Genomic DNA, 18074 nt, shown 5'->3' on the forward strand with positions numbered 1-18074 from the left:
CACATACAAGGGAAACCAAATAAGGCTATGTGTAAATTTCTCGGCAGAAACCATGGAAGCTAGAAGACAGTGGGATGATATATTTAAATTACTAAAAGAGAAAAACTGCCAACCAAGACTCCAATATCCAGCAAAATTGTCCTTCAAAAATGAGGGAGAAATTAAAACATTCTCAGACAAAAAGTCACTGAGAGAATTTGTGACCAAGAGACCAGCTCTGCAAGAAATACTAAAGGGAGCACTAGAGTCAGATACAAAAAGACAGAAGAGAGAGGTATGGAGAAGAGTGTAGAAAGAAGGAAAATCAGATATGATATATATAATAAAAAAGGCAAAATGTTAGAGGAAAATATTATCCAAACAGTAATAACACTAAATGTTAATGGACTGAATTCCCCAATCAAAAGACATAGACTGGCAGAATGGATCAAAAAACAGGATCCTTCTATATGCTGTCTACAGGAAACACATCTTAGACCCAAAGATAAACATAGGTTGAAAGTGAAAGGTTGGGAAAAGATATTTCATGCAAATAACAACCAGAAAAGAGCAGGAGTGGCTATACTAATATCCAACAAATTAGACTTCAAATGTAAAACAGTTAAAAGAGACAAAGAAGGACACTATATACTAATAAAAGGAACAATTAAACAAGAAGACATAACAATCATAAATATTTATGCACCAAACCAGAATGCCCCAAAATACGTGAGGAATACACTGCAAACACTGAAAAGGGAAATAGACATATATACCATAATAGTTGGAGACTTCAATTCACCACTCTCATCAATGGACAGAACATCTAGACAGAGGATCAATAAAGAAATAGAGAATCTGTATATTACTATAAATGAGCTAGACTTAACAGACATTTATAGGACATTACATCCCACAACAGCAGGATACAACCTTTTCTCAAGTGCTGATGGATCATTCTCAAAGATAGACCATATGCTGGGTCACAAAGCAAGTCTTAACAAATTTAAAAAGATTGAAATCATACACGACACTTTCTCGGATCATAAAAGAATGAAGTTGGAAATCAATAATAGGTGGAGTGCCAGAAAATTCACAAATACGTGGAGGCTCAACAACACACTCCTAAACAACAAGTGGGTCAAAGAAGAAATCACTAGAGAAATTAGCAAATACCTCGAGGCAAAGAAAAATGAAAACACAACTTATCAAAACTTATGGGATGCAGAAAAGGCAGTGCTAAGAGGGAAATTTACTGCCCTAAATGCCTATATCAGAAAAGAAGAAAAGGCAAAAATGCAGGAATTAACTGTCCACTTGGAAGAACTGGAGAAAGAACTGCAAACTAATCCCAAACTAAGCAAAAGGAAAGAAATAACAAAGACTAGAGCAGAAATAAATGAAATTGAAAGCATGAAAACAATAGAGAAAATCAATAAGGCCAGAAATCGGTTTTATGAGAAAATCAATATGATTGATGGGGTCTTAGCAAGATTGACAAAAAGAAGAAGAGAGAGGATGCAAATAAATAAGATCAGAAATGGAAGAGGAGACATAACTACTGACCTCACAGAAATAAAGTAGGTAATAACAGGATACTATGAACAACTTTATGCTAATAAATACAACAATTTAGATGAAATGGACGGATTCCTGGAAAGACATGAACAACCAACTTTGACTCAAGAAGACATAGATGACCTCAACAAACCAATCACAAGTAAAGAAATTGAAATAGTCATTCAAAACCTTCCTAAAAAGAAAAGTCCAGGACCAAACGGCTTAACAACTGAATTCTATCAAACATTCCAGAAAGAATTAGTACCAACTCTCCTCAAATTCTTTAAAAAAATCCAAGTGGAGGAAAAACTACCTAATTCATTCTATGAAGCCAACATCACCCTCATACCAAAACCAGGCAAAGATATTACAAAAAAAGAAAACTGCAGGCCAATCTCTCTAACGAATATAGATGCGAAAATCCTCAATAAAATTCTAGCAAATCGTATCCAACAACACATTAAAAGAATTATACATCATGACCAAGTAGGATTCATCCCAGGTATGCAAGGATGGTTCAATATAAGAAAATCAATTAATTTAATACACCATATCAACAAATCAAAGCAGAAAAATCACATGGTCATCTCAATAGATGCAGAGAAGGCATTTGACAAGAGTCAACATCCTTTCCTGTTGAAAACACTTCAAAAGATAGGAATACAAGGGAACTTCCTTAAAATGATAGAGGGAATATATGAAAAACCCACAGCTAATATCATCCTCAATGGGGAAAAATTGAAAACTTTCCCCCTAAGATCAGGAACAAGACAAGGATGTCCACTATCACCACTATTATTCAACATTGTGTTGGAGGTTCTAGCCAGAGCAATTAGACAAGAAAAAGAAATACAAGGCATCAAAATTGGAAAGGAAGAAGTAAAACTATCACTGTTTGCAGACGATATGATACTATATGTCAAAAACCCAGAAAAATCCACAACAAAACTACTAGAGCTAATAAATGAGTACAGCAAAGTAGCAGGTTACAAGATCAACATTCAAAAATCTGTAGTGTTTCTATACACTAGCAATGAACAAGTGGAGGGGGAAATCAAGAAACGAATCCCATTAACAATTGCAACTAAAATAATAAAATACCTAGGAATAAATTTAACTAAAGAGACAAAAAACCTATATAAAGAAAACTACAAAAAACTGCTAAAAGAAATCACAGAAGACCTAAATAGATGGAAGGGCATACCATGTTCATGAATTGGAAGACTAAATATAGTTAAGATGTCAATCCTACCTAAATTGATCTACAGATTCAATGCAATACCAATCAAAATCCCAACAATATATTTTTCAGAAATAGAAAAACCAATAAGCAAATTTATCTGTAAGGGTCGGGTGCCTCGAATTGCTAAAAACATCTTGAGGAAAAAAAACGAAGCTGGAGGTCTTGCACTGCCTGACTTTAAGGCATATTGTGAAGCCACAGTGGTCAAAACAGTATGGTATTGGCATAAAGATAGATATATCGACCAATGGAATCGAATAGAGTGCTCAGATATAGACCCTCTCATCTATGGACATTTGATCTTTGATAAGGCAGTCAAGCCAACTCACCTGGGACAGAACAGTCTCTTCAATAAATGCTGCCTTGAGAACTGGATATCCATATGCAAAAGAATGAAAGAAGACCCATATCTCACACCCTACACAAAAGTTAACTCAAAATGGATCAAAGATCTAAACATTAGGTCTAAGACCATAAAATAGTTAGAGGAAAATGTAGGGAGATATCTTATGAATCTTACAATTGGAGGCAGTTTTATGGACCTTAAACCTAAAGTAAGAGCACTGAAGAAGGAAATAAATAAATGGGAACTCCTCAAAATTAAACACTTTTGTGCATCAAAGAACTTCATCAAGAAAGTAGAAAGACAGCCTACCCAATGGGAAACAATATTTGGAAACGACATATCAGATAAAAGTCTAGTATCCAGAATTTATGAAGAGATTGTTCAACTCAACAACAAAAAGACAGCCAACCCAATTACAAAATGGGAAAAAGACTTGAACAGACACCTCTCAGAAGAGGAAATACAAATGGCCAAGAGGCACATGAAGAGATGCTCAATGTCCCTGGCCATTAGAGAAATGCAAATCAAAACCACAATGAGATATCATCTCACACCCACCAGAATGGCCATTATCAACAAAACAGAAAATGACAAGTGCTGGAGAGGATGCGGTGAAAGAGGCACACTTATCCACTGTTGGTGGGAATGTCAAATGGTGCAACCACTGTGGAAGGCAGTTTGGCGGTTCCTCAAAAAGCTGAATATAGAATTGCCATACGACCCAGCAATACCATTGCTGGGAATCTACTCAAAGGAATTAAGGGCAAAAACTCATACAGACATTTACACACCAATGTTTATAGCAGCTTATTTACAATTGCAAAGAGATGGATACAGCCAAAATGTCCATCAACAGACGAGTGGCTAAACAAACTGTGGTATATGCATACGATGGAATATTATGCAGCTTTAAGACAGGATAAAATTATGAAGCATGTAATAACATGGATGGACCTAGAGAACATTATGCTGAGTGAGTCTAGCCAAAAACTAAAAGACAAATACTGTATGGTCCCAATGAAGTGAATCGACATTCGAGAATAAACTTGGAATATGTCATTGGTAACAGAGTTCAGCAGGAGTTAGAAACAGGGTAAGATAATGGGTAATTGGAGCTATTGGGATACAGACTGTGCAACAGGACTAGATACAAAAACTCAAAAATGGACAGCACAGTAATACCTAATTGTAAAGTAATCATATTAAAACACTGAATGAAGCTGCATCCAAGCTATAGGTTTTTGTTTTGTTTTGTTTTGTTTTGTTCTTACTATTATTACTTTTATTTTTTTTCTCTATATTAACATTCTATATCTTTTTCGGTTGTGTTGCTACTTCTTCTAAACTGATGCAAATGTACTAAGAAACAATGATCATGCATCTATGTGATGATGTTAAGAATTACTGATTGCATATGTAGAATGGTATGATTTCTAAATGTTGGGTTAATTTCTTTTTTTCTGTTAATTATTAAAAAAAGAATACATTTAGCGACTAAATTAATTCCATTTAATTGTTGATTTGAGCTAATGATAAGTTTCGTGAACTGCCTTTGCAATCATAACTATCATATCAAAGCATTTATACTATGGTCTTAATATAGCATTTTAATGAGATGATCTAAAGATTTGATTTTTCAATTCCCTATGGAAGACGGTCGTCTGACGCTCATAAGAATTGTTATACAATATCTAAAGAAACTGAAACAATTAAGGGGTTTGTTCTGAATTTCAATATTAATTCATCATCTTAAGTACATGAACTAGGTTAAAGTTATTTAGTGAAATTGGGTGTCCTTGGAGTCCCATCCAGATTATTTTACCTGGACAAGTGGACTGAAAGAAGTTTTCAGGTGACACCACAATCTTATTTTCCCTTTCCTTTTCTCCTATTATCCTTTCCTCACTTTTTCTCCTGAGAGAACTCCCTTAATAAGTCTTTTGTATAACGACATTCACCCTTGAATCTGTTACCTGGCTGGCAATTTTAGGCATTTAAACATACTTTTGAACATAAAACTGCCCACGTTTGGCTCAGATTTGACTTCTAACTGTACTTTTGACTTTAATACATACATAATAGAATTCCATAGTAAATAGCAGAAAATTTTAAGTATATATCCTATCCTAACCCACTAAATGAGAATCTACATCTCTCTCTAGGTTACATTAGAGCACTCTCTGAAACAAATGGATAAAGGAAATCAATCTTTCATATCAGAATTTGTGCTTCTGGGACTTTGTCACTCATGGATTATGCAGGTTTTACTCTTATTAATATTTCTGATGCTTTATATAACCATCATATTTGGAAATATTGTCATTGTGATCTTAATTATCACTGACCTCCATCTTCATTCCCCCATGTACTTCTTGTTGGCTAACCTGTCTGTGGTAGACTTGTTGCTTTCCTCAATTACCACACCTAAGATGATCACAGACTTTCTCAGGGACATCAAGACCATTTCTTTTGGAGGCTGCATGTGTCAGATCCTCCTTGTCCATTTAGCTGGCAAAAGTGAGATTGTGCTACTGGTGATGATGGCCTATGACCGGTATGTGGCCATCTGCAAACCTCTGCACTTCTCCACCATTATGAGCTTGCAGAAATGTATTGGGTTGGTCGTGGCTACCTGGACAATTGGCTTCCTGTATGCCATAAGTCAAATGGTCGTGATTGTGCAACTACCTTTCTGTGGCCCTAGGGAAATAGATAGCTTCTTCTGTGACATACCACTGGTGATTAAGCTTGCATGCATGGACTCTTATACTTTGGGTATATTAATGAATAATGATACTGGAGTCATTGCTATGACCTCCTTTATTTTGTTACTGATCTCGTACACATATATTCTCCTAACTGTCTGGCAAAGCTCAAAAATTGGTGCATCAAAGGCACTCTCCACTTGCTCTGCCCATATCACGGTGGTGGTTCTTTTCTTTGGTCCTAGCATCTTCATTTATGTGTGGCCACTCAGCATTACTTGGGTGGACAAATTTCTTGCTGTGTTTTACTCTGTTCTCACACCTCTTTTAAATCCATCTGTTTATACCCTGAGGAATAAAGAGATAAAAAATGTTATGAAGAGATTTAGAACTACTACATAGATTTCAAGGGAAATCATTAATGCTCACAGACCTAATGTGAGCACTTTAATTTCGTAGTACAATGACCTTATGATATTGGTTGAACCATCTAGACATTTAGTTTATATCTGTATGCCATGCCTATCTCCATATGTAGGAAAAGTCTTAATATAATTCACGGCATTGCACAATTATTAATCAATCAGTGCAATGCCATGAAATATTCCTCTTAAATCCCAACACTAATGATCCTTTTTTATGGATCATTATAAAGTTTACAGAACTATAAAGTCAATCTTCCTATACATTTAACTATGTTCAATGAAAATCTGGAAATTCTTTCAGCAAAGCCATATCTCTCTTTTGAAAAGCACCTATATCATTCTCTTGAATCTTTTCCTAATTCCATTTGGAATCAAAAGTGTTTCCATTACATTAGCCATTCCTCTCCAAACTTTCATTCAACTTTCTTTTCCTTAATCGGCAACTAAATTATTACTTTTTTCTTAACTTAACTTCCCACCCAAACAGTAATGTGAAACTCAGGAAGGAAAAAGATGAAGAAATGAAAACAGTAAATACTATAGACAATAATAGTAGTGGCTGCTTTGTGTTTGATTTGCACTGACTCAATAGGAGAAAAAATACTTAAATTCTAATGGTATTTCATTATTCGGTCTTAGTCTGCTTTAAATTTTCATTAACCGTTTGTATAAAATACAATCTCCCTGATGAACGAATCGTGCCTCTCATGGTCAATTCTTGAAATCATACTACGTAGTACAGAGATTAATATATAATATACCCTCAATGAATATATTTTAATGAATCAATCCAATTATCCCATCTACATTCTTATGTCAATTTTTATGAATTATAGTGTATAATATGGACTTTTGGCACACTAAAAATGTTCTTAGAAGTTTTGAATTGTAAATAAACTTTATTGTCTTTCTTTCAGATTATAGATTAAGTGGATGGAAATTCAACTTAAAACATTAAAAGTAAACTATTATAATACAACAAGTGCATGTGCAGTTTTTATTTCTCTTAATTTGGGGATATAAACAAAATGGCAGAATAAAAATAATGCAGTTATCATCTGTGCTGGTTTGAAAGTATCATGTACTCTAGAAAAGCAATGTTTTAATCTTGATCCAGCATTGTGGAAGTAGCCATTTCTTTTACTCTTAATTCCTATTTTAGGGCAGGAGCTTTTGGTTAGATATATCTCCACTGAGATGTGGCACACCAAATTATGGGTGTGCCCTCTTTATTAGATAGAGATATGACTCCACTCATTCAAGGTGGTCCTCTAATAATTTACTGAAATCCTTTAAAAGAGGAAACATTTTGGAGAAAGATCAGAGCCAACAGAGATGCTTGGAAAACCATTGCTTGAGAGCTGATGCAGATGCTTGGGTAATAGTTACTTCAGAGATAGCGATACTTGGAGATGCTTGGAGTGTCCATATAGACAGAAGATGCCTAGGCATGTGCAGTGTCCAGCAGATATTGTCATGTGCCTTCTCACAAGCTACTGAGGAAGCAAGAACACAGAGTTGTGTCCCAGAGGAACAGAGTGAAGACCCATGGATGATTATAAAGGAAACTACTGGCATCAAAACTTGGAAGCAGAAAGACTGGAACAAGGACCAGCAGATACCAAAGCCATGTGCCTTCCCAGCTGACAGAAGTATTCCTACCTCATTAACCTTTCTTGAGCAAAGGTAACCACTTGTTGTTGCCTTAATCTGGATACTTTCACTTCACTATAACTGTAAACTTGTAAGTTATTAAATTTCCTTTTTAAAAATCATTTCTTTCTGGTATATTGCACTCCAACAGCTTAGCAAACTAATATATCATCCTTGACTGCCTAGTTTGTTACCATTGTTTTATGTATTATTAAATGTTTCTCTTGTTACTCCAAATTTGAATTAGAAAGTGAAATACAAATTTGTGAATTAAATTCCATAAAGGAAGCATAGACTTGTTTTTTGTTTTGTTTTGTTTTACACAGATAGGATTCAGAGATCAATCTGTTTTCCATGATTATGCATGTATTAAAAGACACTGTATAATGCAAAAGAAAACTTATTTCCTACAAAGTAAGTGAAATAATAGATCATGCCAAGAATGAAATACCAGAATATCTCCATTAACATAACTAAATATGGAAATTAAATATTGGAATTAGATAGTTTGCAATCTAGTTTGATCTTGTACTTTAAATTGGTAATGGAACACCTCTTTAGCATGCACTTACAGTGGATGTGTTTAAAGACTAATAGCAAACTATTTGACTGTATGTAGATTAGACTACAGCTTCTACTCCTCCCTGTGGTTATACATAGTTACCTACTGCATTTGTCCTCATTCTATGATTCAAGTACCTTTCTCAAATCCGGGCTGTTGGATACTTTTTACCTCTGTGTGTCATTATATGACCAACCTGAATGAATGTATTATTTGTATGAATTTACTGGATACTCCAAAACTAGTAGAGCATAAAAATTAAAGAACCAGGTTATATTATCTTATAATTAGTCCTGCCATCAAAACATCCTTGTAGTACATGCTCTCAACTCAAACGTTTTAGTGCCTTTCTTTCATAATTTCTAAGGTTAACATTTACATATTCGTCAGGCTGATTCTCCTAAAGTCCTACTGGATTCTACTGGAATCATCTCCACATATATTACTGGTAGTTGTGCACATTCCCTAGATGAAACCTCAAATAGCAGATAATTTTAATTTCCAATTTAATGGAAATGTTGTTGCCTAATCTGGTGGAAATATCCTTTCTAAGGAAACAAGTGTGGCTCAAAGTTGTGAGGATGAGAAGCAAATATTTTGTGAGTAGGTTTTGCAGTATAGTTTTGAAAGGACTATTCCACTTTTGGTTGTTTATGCTGGTCCAAAATCCAGGGAATGAAGATCTTGTTTCCCAAGGGAGATATAAAGTAGTCTTTGGCATTCCATTCATAATTATATTATGCCAGCTCTTTGTGGGTGATCAGGTATATGATAAGATCATTGAATTCCATAGCCACAAACTATTTGCTGCATTTATTTTGCTGTAAAACAAGTTATTTTATCAGAATCAGTATTTGGCATAGCCATGTTGTGAAGAAGGCATTCCATAAATCCATGAATGGTGGTATAGCTGAAGTTTTATGGTTTGGAAGAAAATGTGTATCTGGAATAAATGTTTACTCCACTAAGGACCAATTTCTACTTCCTCCATGATGGGAATGCCCCAATATAATCCACCTGACACTAGATTACTGACCAGTCAGCATGGGAAAATGTGTCATATCAGGGTCTTAACATTACTGGACTTTTTCAGTACTGATCGCCACATCAGTATTGTGTGAAAGTTCCAGTTGTTTACTATATTAGTTTGGTAAGCTTCCAGAAAGCAATATACCATAAATGGAATGACTTTTAAAAAGGGAATTTAATAAGTCACAAGTTTACAGTTTTAAGGCCATAAATATGTCCTAACTAAGGCATCCAGAAACAGATACCCTGGCTCAAGGATGGGTGATCTGGGAAGGCATGTGACTGGCATCTGCTGGTCCTTGATCCCAGTACATTGCTTCCTGCTTCTGATGCCAGTGGTTTCCTCTCCATGCATGTGTGGGCCTTCACTTAGCTGCTCGACATGAAAACTATGAATTTCATCTCTTAGTTTACCAACTGCTGGTGCTGGAGATTTCCTCTCTTAAGGTTTTGGTTATTTCCCTGAGTACTTACTTAACATGCAGGCTATTTCTGTCTAAATCTCCAAACATCTACATCAGCTATCTGTTGACTCAGTTTTTTCCAAAATGATTCTTCTTTTAAAGGATTCCAGTAAACTATCAAGACCCACCTTGAATAGGTGAAGTCTCATTTCGTCTAATTAAAAGGTTACACCCACAATCTATCATGCCACATCTCTGTGATATAATTTAATCAAAAGTTTCCACCTAACTATATTGAATCAGGATTAAAAGAAATGACTGCCCCCACAAGAAAGAATCAGGATTAGAAAATGGCTTTTCAGAGGTCCATAATATTTTTAAACTGGCACATTTACTAACATGTAACCTCTAATTCTGGTCATTTTGTAAGAGACCCACTGAGCAACTACTGTGGCAGCTACAAAAGCATTGGAGACTGGATTTTCACAACTGTGCCCTCTTAAGAAAGCCACAGAATTCTTTCCCAGTTATCTTTATCACCAGTGTGCCAGTTCTATATACAAATGTTCCATGTACTCTGACCAGAAAACCAAGCCATTAGTAATTGTCTATGAAACACATCCATGTTTCTAACCAAAGTGGAGTCCAAATGCATTCCTTGAATTTTCCTCAGCACTGTTCTTCAGGGCTATTCTTAATTGGGCAGGTGAAACTGCAGACTTGAACTTCTAGTAGGTGTCAACACATCATGTGAAACCACTTGCATAACTTGACTTCTGGTATGCCAGTGTGAGGAGTTCTACTGACCCACTTCCCTGTGACACTGCTGAAAACTAGAAAAAACAAAGAAACAAATATTTAAAGAATGCAAAAATGACCCTGAAGTTGAACAGCAAAAGAAGAAATCCAAACCTATTTAGATTTAGTAAGAAAGGTGAGAGGTTGTGAAATTTAAATTAAGGCAGTTTCCTCCTCTCTCCCCCAGCTCAGTAAGGCAGAAACTCCACTCCTGACCATTGAAGCCAAGAACATGGGGTTCTTTCTCTGATCAGCTTCCGGTCAGAGTGCTTTCTTGCTGGAGGAGCAATATGTCCGCTTTTCCAATCTGTCTCCAGCTACCTGCTGCTGAAGCTAAGTCACTGCAAATGTGGATGACAGGTGTGGGCTCCTTTTTGCCATACAGCCTCCACTCACTGAGCAGAGGTGTTAGCTTCAGCATGGCAGGCTAAGAAGCCCGGGATTCTGATCACCTTGCTCCCTGCTCTGGGATGGTGTTTCTATACCAGGTGAAACAAGCTGAGCCCACATCTGGACACCTCTACCTCCCACCACTGAGTGCTCAGATCCTATATGGGAATTTCTCCCCATTTCCAACTCCAAAGCACTGGATCAGAGATGATGTTAACAGGAGAAGCAGGTCTTTAAATAGAGAGCTCATAATAGCCACCCAAAGGAAAGGACTTCATTTAAAACAGCATTTGATGAAAGTGAAGCCTAAGTGTTCTTTCAAAAACAGTGGAGTTTGTGGTGAAAGGCAATGGAAATGAGATTCACTATACAGGCTAAGTATAGGCTGGCTAACTTGTGTAATAGAACCTGGAACAAGACAGCTGGGAGCAGATCTCTTGCAGTAAAACAAATATATAACTCTCACCCCAAAAACTATTCCATCATCAGATCCATCATTTGTAAGCCGTGCTATGAGTTTCTAAAAAGGTGTCCTGAATTTCCTTACATTACATGAATATGTAATATAGTTGTCATCCAAACACCATAATGTTGGCATCCTTGCTATGCTGCCATCACACTGATGATCGTGATATTTCCCTATATTCATTCAAATATTAATTATTTGAATAATTCCTCTAACATCATTTTAAATATTTCTCTGTAATGTCATCCCTTCATTTTCAGCTTGTGTATTTCTTGTTTGAAAAGTGGTACTTGTAGGTGATTATATTTTTGTGCTAAAATCTAATATAAAATATTGGCTGTATATGTATATAAAGGGCATATAATACAGTGTATGCATATAAAGGGCATATATAATAATGAATACTGTTGCATAAATAGAAATATTTTATATATGCACATAGATATGTAAATTCATGCACATAGAAAATCTTATTTGTATATATATATACCAATATATGTTACATCCTATATATATGTAATGTACATATATATGTTCTTTAGAAAGACAGAGATTAAGTTAAAGATATAATGCCCTTTTACCCTCAAATAATTCTATGTTTTCTAAAAGAGTGCCATTTGCAAAATCAGGAAGTTATCATCAATAGAAGATGAAATCTAATCTATATATTTTATTAAAATTTTTACCAACTGTTAGAATAATGTCTTTTTCGAAAAAGATACAAAAACAAACTGGTCCAAAATCCAATCCAGAATTTCAATTTGCATTTCATCACCATTTTTCTTTATTATACTTTAAACTGTACTTGACTTGCATGACTTTGATATCTTCTCAGAGTGCAGGCCATGGAAGTTGTAGAATCTGCCAATTTTCAACTTAGTTTTGTTCTGTGTTTCCTCATAATTAGAGTCAAGCAATTCATTTGGTGCAGTAATACCATCAGAATGATGTTATGTCCTTATGAGTCCTTAATATGAGGAGGTAGATGAGGATTTTGCCCATCGCTGGTAGTACTAAGTTTGATAATTTGATTGAGGCGGTGTCTGCCAGATTCTTCCTTCAAATGTTACATTTTTTCCCTTTATAATTCTTAAGTGTTTTACAGGGAGGTCATTTGAAACTATGTAAATAATTGTGTTTCTCATTAAAATGTTATCCAGCAGTTTTAGCATCCATTGATGACACTTCCCTGAATCAATTATTATAATGATGTGCTCCTAATGGTTATTTTCTCATTCCATCCTTTCTTCTGTATTTTTCAGGTATAATGTAAAAAGTAAGAGTTTTACTTTCTCAACTATATAGTCACTCATATATTGATTTATGTCTCTATGGACTGATTTCCATTTTTTTTCATTTCAAATCTATTACCATAAGTTTCAAAATGCTCAAAGTCTCCCACATGCCACATGTTGTTGGTGGATTTCACCCCATGTTTTCTCTGCCTGACAAGCCTCCAGCATTCTTTGAGGATGGCCTTACTTTATGGCACAAAATGATGTTCCAGACCATCAAGGACACTCCAGTCTCAGCCCTGGAATAAGCCTTAGATGAACTGCGGGCACTTATGTGGATAATGTTCGTTGACACCAAGATTTTTTTTGGGGGGGTTGCATGGTCCAGTGATCAAGTCCAGCTCTCCCACATGAAGGCAAGCATTCTGCCATTGAGCCATCCATGCACCTGACACCAACATTTTGGAACTAGTTTTTCTCATTACTACTGTAGTGTCATTGCTTCTAGATCCCTTAATAGAGACAGATAAGAAGAAAAGTTTTTATATGTATAAATATAAATTTATATTTATGTACATATAATTGCATAAATTAGTGTGTAGAAATTTATAAATATATAAGCTATTTAATAAATATTTCATGTGATAAATATACAACCAGTCATTCATGCTGTTATCTTTAAGTCAAGTTGTTATCTTCAAATCCCAAAACACTTTTACTGTAGCCTTCCCTTTCCATTCCTGCAACTCACTTCTCCAACATTAGGAAACTTGGCACCCTTTCTTGACATATTTTTCTTGTTTACTCAGTTCTAAAGTACACTTAATTACGTTCAGGTTTGTAAACCATACCTCTCTAAAACAAACTAACTAGAATTCAAATTTTTTATATTACAAATATTTTTCTTTATTCTTGTTATATATATCAAAGTTCTGTGATCAAAAGTTACCTGATCTTTCATTATAGTTATGTCATCTAACTGAAATACTTTATATTTGTGTTCATTTTTTATATAATGGTATTCCCCTCCTCCTTTGTTGGATATGTATTGAATATATGTATATGAGGGATTTATCATCCTTTACACAAAGAAATATCCATAGCAGTAACATTCCCACCCATCATTTCAAACTCCTTTCCAGTCCCGTTCTTTCCAAACACCATTTATATATAGCCAATCTCATTACTTTGTGGTTTGTTTTCTATGTTTCATTCTGCAAATGCTTTTGCTTTCTTTTTTCTTATTTTAAGTTAAAATAGTAGCTTACAATAGGCGTTCCTTTGCTCTTTTTTCACAACAATATATCAAGGGAGTATCAGCTCACATGACCTCTGTATTGAGTGATAGAGATTTTCCCCATTCTTTATTATTGCAGCAGGCCCACAATGCTAAAATATGCATAATGTGAAAGGAGTAAAAAGAAAGAACACAATTAAAATGCCCTTTAAAGCTTTACCACATAACGCTAGAAAGCTTATCTCTTCCTGTAACTAATATTTTCTTCTCACATCAGTCAGAATCACCATTACCTTCAGCAGGATATTTTCATACATTTTAATCAAGTTTCTCAGATCACTCACTTTCTTCTCATTTCTGTTGCATAGCTGCATTGGGCCTCAATGTAGGAGCTTATTTCTCTGATGGTGTCTGCCAACTTATCAGGAAATAGAAGTCATTCCTTTTATTTTTTAGACAAATGCATAATAACATTTTATATAAATTAAGGGATGAAGTTTTATTCTTTACTTAAAAATAGAAACACTAAAAAAGCTGCTTGGACTCTCCATTCTTCTCTTTGTACAATTGAATAAAGACAGGTTGAGACACATTTGAATCCCATAGACTGGACATGATCACATCTTCCCATTCCTGTGCCATAAGGAGGGGGAATATTTCTGTTTTTTTATATCTGATGTAATGATCAGTGATCACATAGGTGGAGATCTCCATCGCTTGTGGCCCCTTCAAAGTTATGAACACTTTCTTAATGTGTTTTAATCCTCACAGAGTGTTCCCTGTCTTACCAACAAGTAAAATAAAAAATTAATTTCCCAAATAAACTTGCCAACAAAAGTGGTATAAATAAGACCTAACTTCACACATCAGATATGCTATTGTGGGAATATATTTGAATATAAATCATATATGCAATAAGACTGAGCATGTAAATTCATTGTTTTTGCACCAGGAGCAGCAAAGGCTTCATATTGTGAAGTTAACAATGCCGTGGCATTATTATAGTCCAATGAGAATGCATGTAAGATAGGCAGTAAAAGCACATGTCCAAAAAGAGTTTTACAATGTAGGTTTGGTCCTTGTTCCTTTAGACAATGTAAATCCTCATTCTCTACTACTTCCAACAATTCCATTAGGATTCCAAAGAACCCCAGAAATTCCTCCTGGTAAATGCAGTAGAGTAGATTATAAGGTTTGTAACTAAAACATCTGATGCTCAGATCACCCAATTACATTTTCCCTCTCTCCTTTCGGGTCTCATCAGGGGTTATATTCACTAGTATAAGTACTATAATGTCACAAACAAGAATAATATTTATGGCATAGAATGAATTATAAAAGACCTAACTGGTGATTTTATACTTCTATTATCTGCTACCATTATTAGAACTCTATAGACTACTTTTTGTGGATAAAAGATCACATTTGTGGTGGTGTGCTTGTGTGCTATTGTCACTCTAATGTTTTGTAGACATTTGTCCAAGTAAAGGAAAAATAGTGAAATAACAAGGTTTCCTGCATCCTAATATTCTAGGAAAATTTTTTAGGGTGCCATGAGAGTCACTTGTTCTTTAGTTTTTCTTTAAAATAGTTTATGATAGGAATTACAACCATGTATTTAACTTGATTACATATGATGATCTTGGAGTCAAAGTATAGAATAGAGGACAAAGTACATTGTCTTCTCTAATAGAAAAATAAGAGATCTAGGTTGTGGCTGTTCATTCCCTGTAACATTAAATAAATTTATGAACAATTCTAAGCCTCACTGCCTCATCCTAAGATGGTTAAAACAGCAATGATAATAATGATAATATACTTTTAATATCAATTCTCTATAAGGGCTAATGAGATGATGTGTATTAAAAATTTAACCCAACATCTAGTATACAAAAACTCTCTATAGATTGAATACTTTTTATCAATAGATTTTAAGCTTATGGCAAGCTAGGAGTGTGATTTTATATTTTAATCTACTATGATTAGCCTAGAATATGACATATAGTGGATACTAAAAAATCGCATGCTTCAGGATATATGAAATCAACTGATGAGCATGTGAATAAAAATAATAACTGCGTGGAACATCACAGAAGTGATTTAGCATTTAATGGCAATATTATTATTAAACTCCAAATTCACACATGACTTTCCTGCTAAAATCTTATCTCTGCTTCCTCATATCCCTTCTGAGGTCTTGTCTGTCTCTCTATAGCACTGCCTGTATATTCCCCATTCCCAATATGACCCACCATGATAAGCTACTTTGGAATACTGATATAAGAGACATTTATCACATCAGAAGTTACTATTAAAGGCCCTCCTCAACATCACTTTTTTATCTTCATATACCTCTTTATTAACCTTAATTCCATTCTTGTACAGCCAATAACCAAAAATATAGTTGTTCCACAATCAATAAATGATGAGAGAAGAAAGCAAGCCACCAGCTCTAAAAACCTCTCCAATAACCCTAGTCAATCTAACCTCATGTGTATTATCCAAATTCTCATTGGTATTAACAAACCAAACTGCCACAAAACACCTTGTAACCTTGAGGCATCAGTCCTGCAGCTGACAGAATTCCCATTAGAATCACTTATTAAGGATTCTCAGCATTTCCCAATACTAATTGCACCCTACCTAACACTAACAGACACTATGTTAGGAAGTTCCTGAATTGGATTTCATATAAATTTATATAAATGTGTGACCTTCTCCTTCTTATGGCACAATGAAATCAGAGGGTTCCTGTTCTTTGAGCCTATCAAAGAACTCATTGCCTATCACTGCTGAAACTGGTAAGGAAAAGATACATTTGGAATATAATAAAACCAAAGTATTTTCCTGTTACATAATATACAAAATAGTGGTATATAAATATGTTATAGTCCATACTGAAAAGACACATCTCAATCTTAATATACTATGTCAGAAATTAATAGTAGAAAATCAATAAATAATTACGTGTATGATTATGAGGAGAAAATTTTGACTTTTTCTTATATGTCAGGTTTTGTGCTTGGTGCTAAGAAAGCAATGATGAATAAATTTAAAAAAATCACAGTCTTTGAAGAAAGACAAAAATATTTACAAATAAGTACATTAAAACACTATGGAGAACCAAGGAGAGAAGAATTAGCTGTGAATCACTTTGTTAGGAAAGTCTCCTGTTATATTACTTAGGCTTAGAAAGTGAATAAAAGGAACATTAAAAGCCAGAGAATTATTCATTGATTTGAGTGTATGCATTTCTTCTTAACAGGGAGATAATCTCCCAAAACCATCCTTTCCACCTTTGTAAGGAGAATTGGGTTTCTGCTAAATTCAAAGCATAAAAAATAATTCTAACGCTCAATAACCCATGCTAATTTCAGTAAATTTAAGCATCTTTATTTCCAAATAAGAATGTATATTTACTTTTTTCCTTATGTTGAGTAGATGCTAACAAGAGCCAGAAGAGAGACCCCTGTGTTCCTTCCTCCCTATGGAAATGTGTCTATGTATCCTGTGAATGTTCCTCCTTTATATGTTGGCAGCAAATAACTTGCTATGAGTTTTCAAAGGTCTAGAGTAAATGGAGAAAATTTTGCCTTAGGACAGATCATGTCTGTAACTGACTTGATGAGATTTTATACTGTCTCTAATTTTGTACTTCATCGTATTGCTACTGATAGGTTTAAGGATTTCTGATGTTGTTATGAAATTAATGTATTTTGTATATGTTGAAAACATGTCTTTTTTAGGGGCCAGAGGGTTGAATGTGCTGGTTTGAAAGGAAGTATGCCCCCTAAGAAAAGCCATGTTTTAATATAAATCTCATTTCTTAAGGGTAGAATAATCTCTATTCAATACTGTATATTTGAAACTGTAATGAGATCATCTCCCTGGTTGATGTGATTTAGTTAAGAATGGTTGTTAAACTGGATTAGGGGATGACATGTCTCCACCCATTTGAGTGGGTCTTGATTAGTTTCTGAATTCCTATAAAAGAGGAAACATTTTGGAGATTCAGAGAGACTCAGAGAGAGAGCAGAGAATG

At 34.8% G+C, this 18074-nt stretch overlaps 1 protein-coding gene across 1 annotated transcript; it reads left to right on the forward strand.

The window, feature by feature from the left end:
• The first annotated feature begins 5317 nt into the window (after positions 1-5317).
• LOC143654934 (olfactory receptor 4K14-like) lies at positions 5318-6235 on the forward strand. Its single transcript, XM_077126552.1, has one exon. The coding sequence runs from the start codon at positions 5318-5320 to the stop codon at positions 6233-6235; it is 918 nt and encodes a 305-aa protein (XP_076982667.1).
• The last annotated feature ends 11839 nt before the right edge of the window (positions 6236-18074 follow it).

Source organism: Tamandua tetradactyla, chromosome 14 (genome assembly GCF_023851605.1).
Source record: "Tamandua tetradactyla isolate mTamTet1 chromosome 14, mTamTet1.pri, whole genome shotgun sequence".
Classification (NCBI taxonomy): domain Eukaryota; kingdom Metazoa; phylum Chordata; class Mammalia; order Pilosa; family Myrmecophagidae; genus Tamandua; species Tamandua tetradactyla.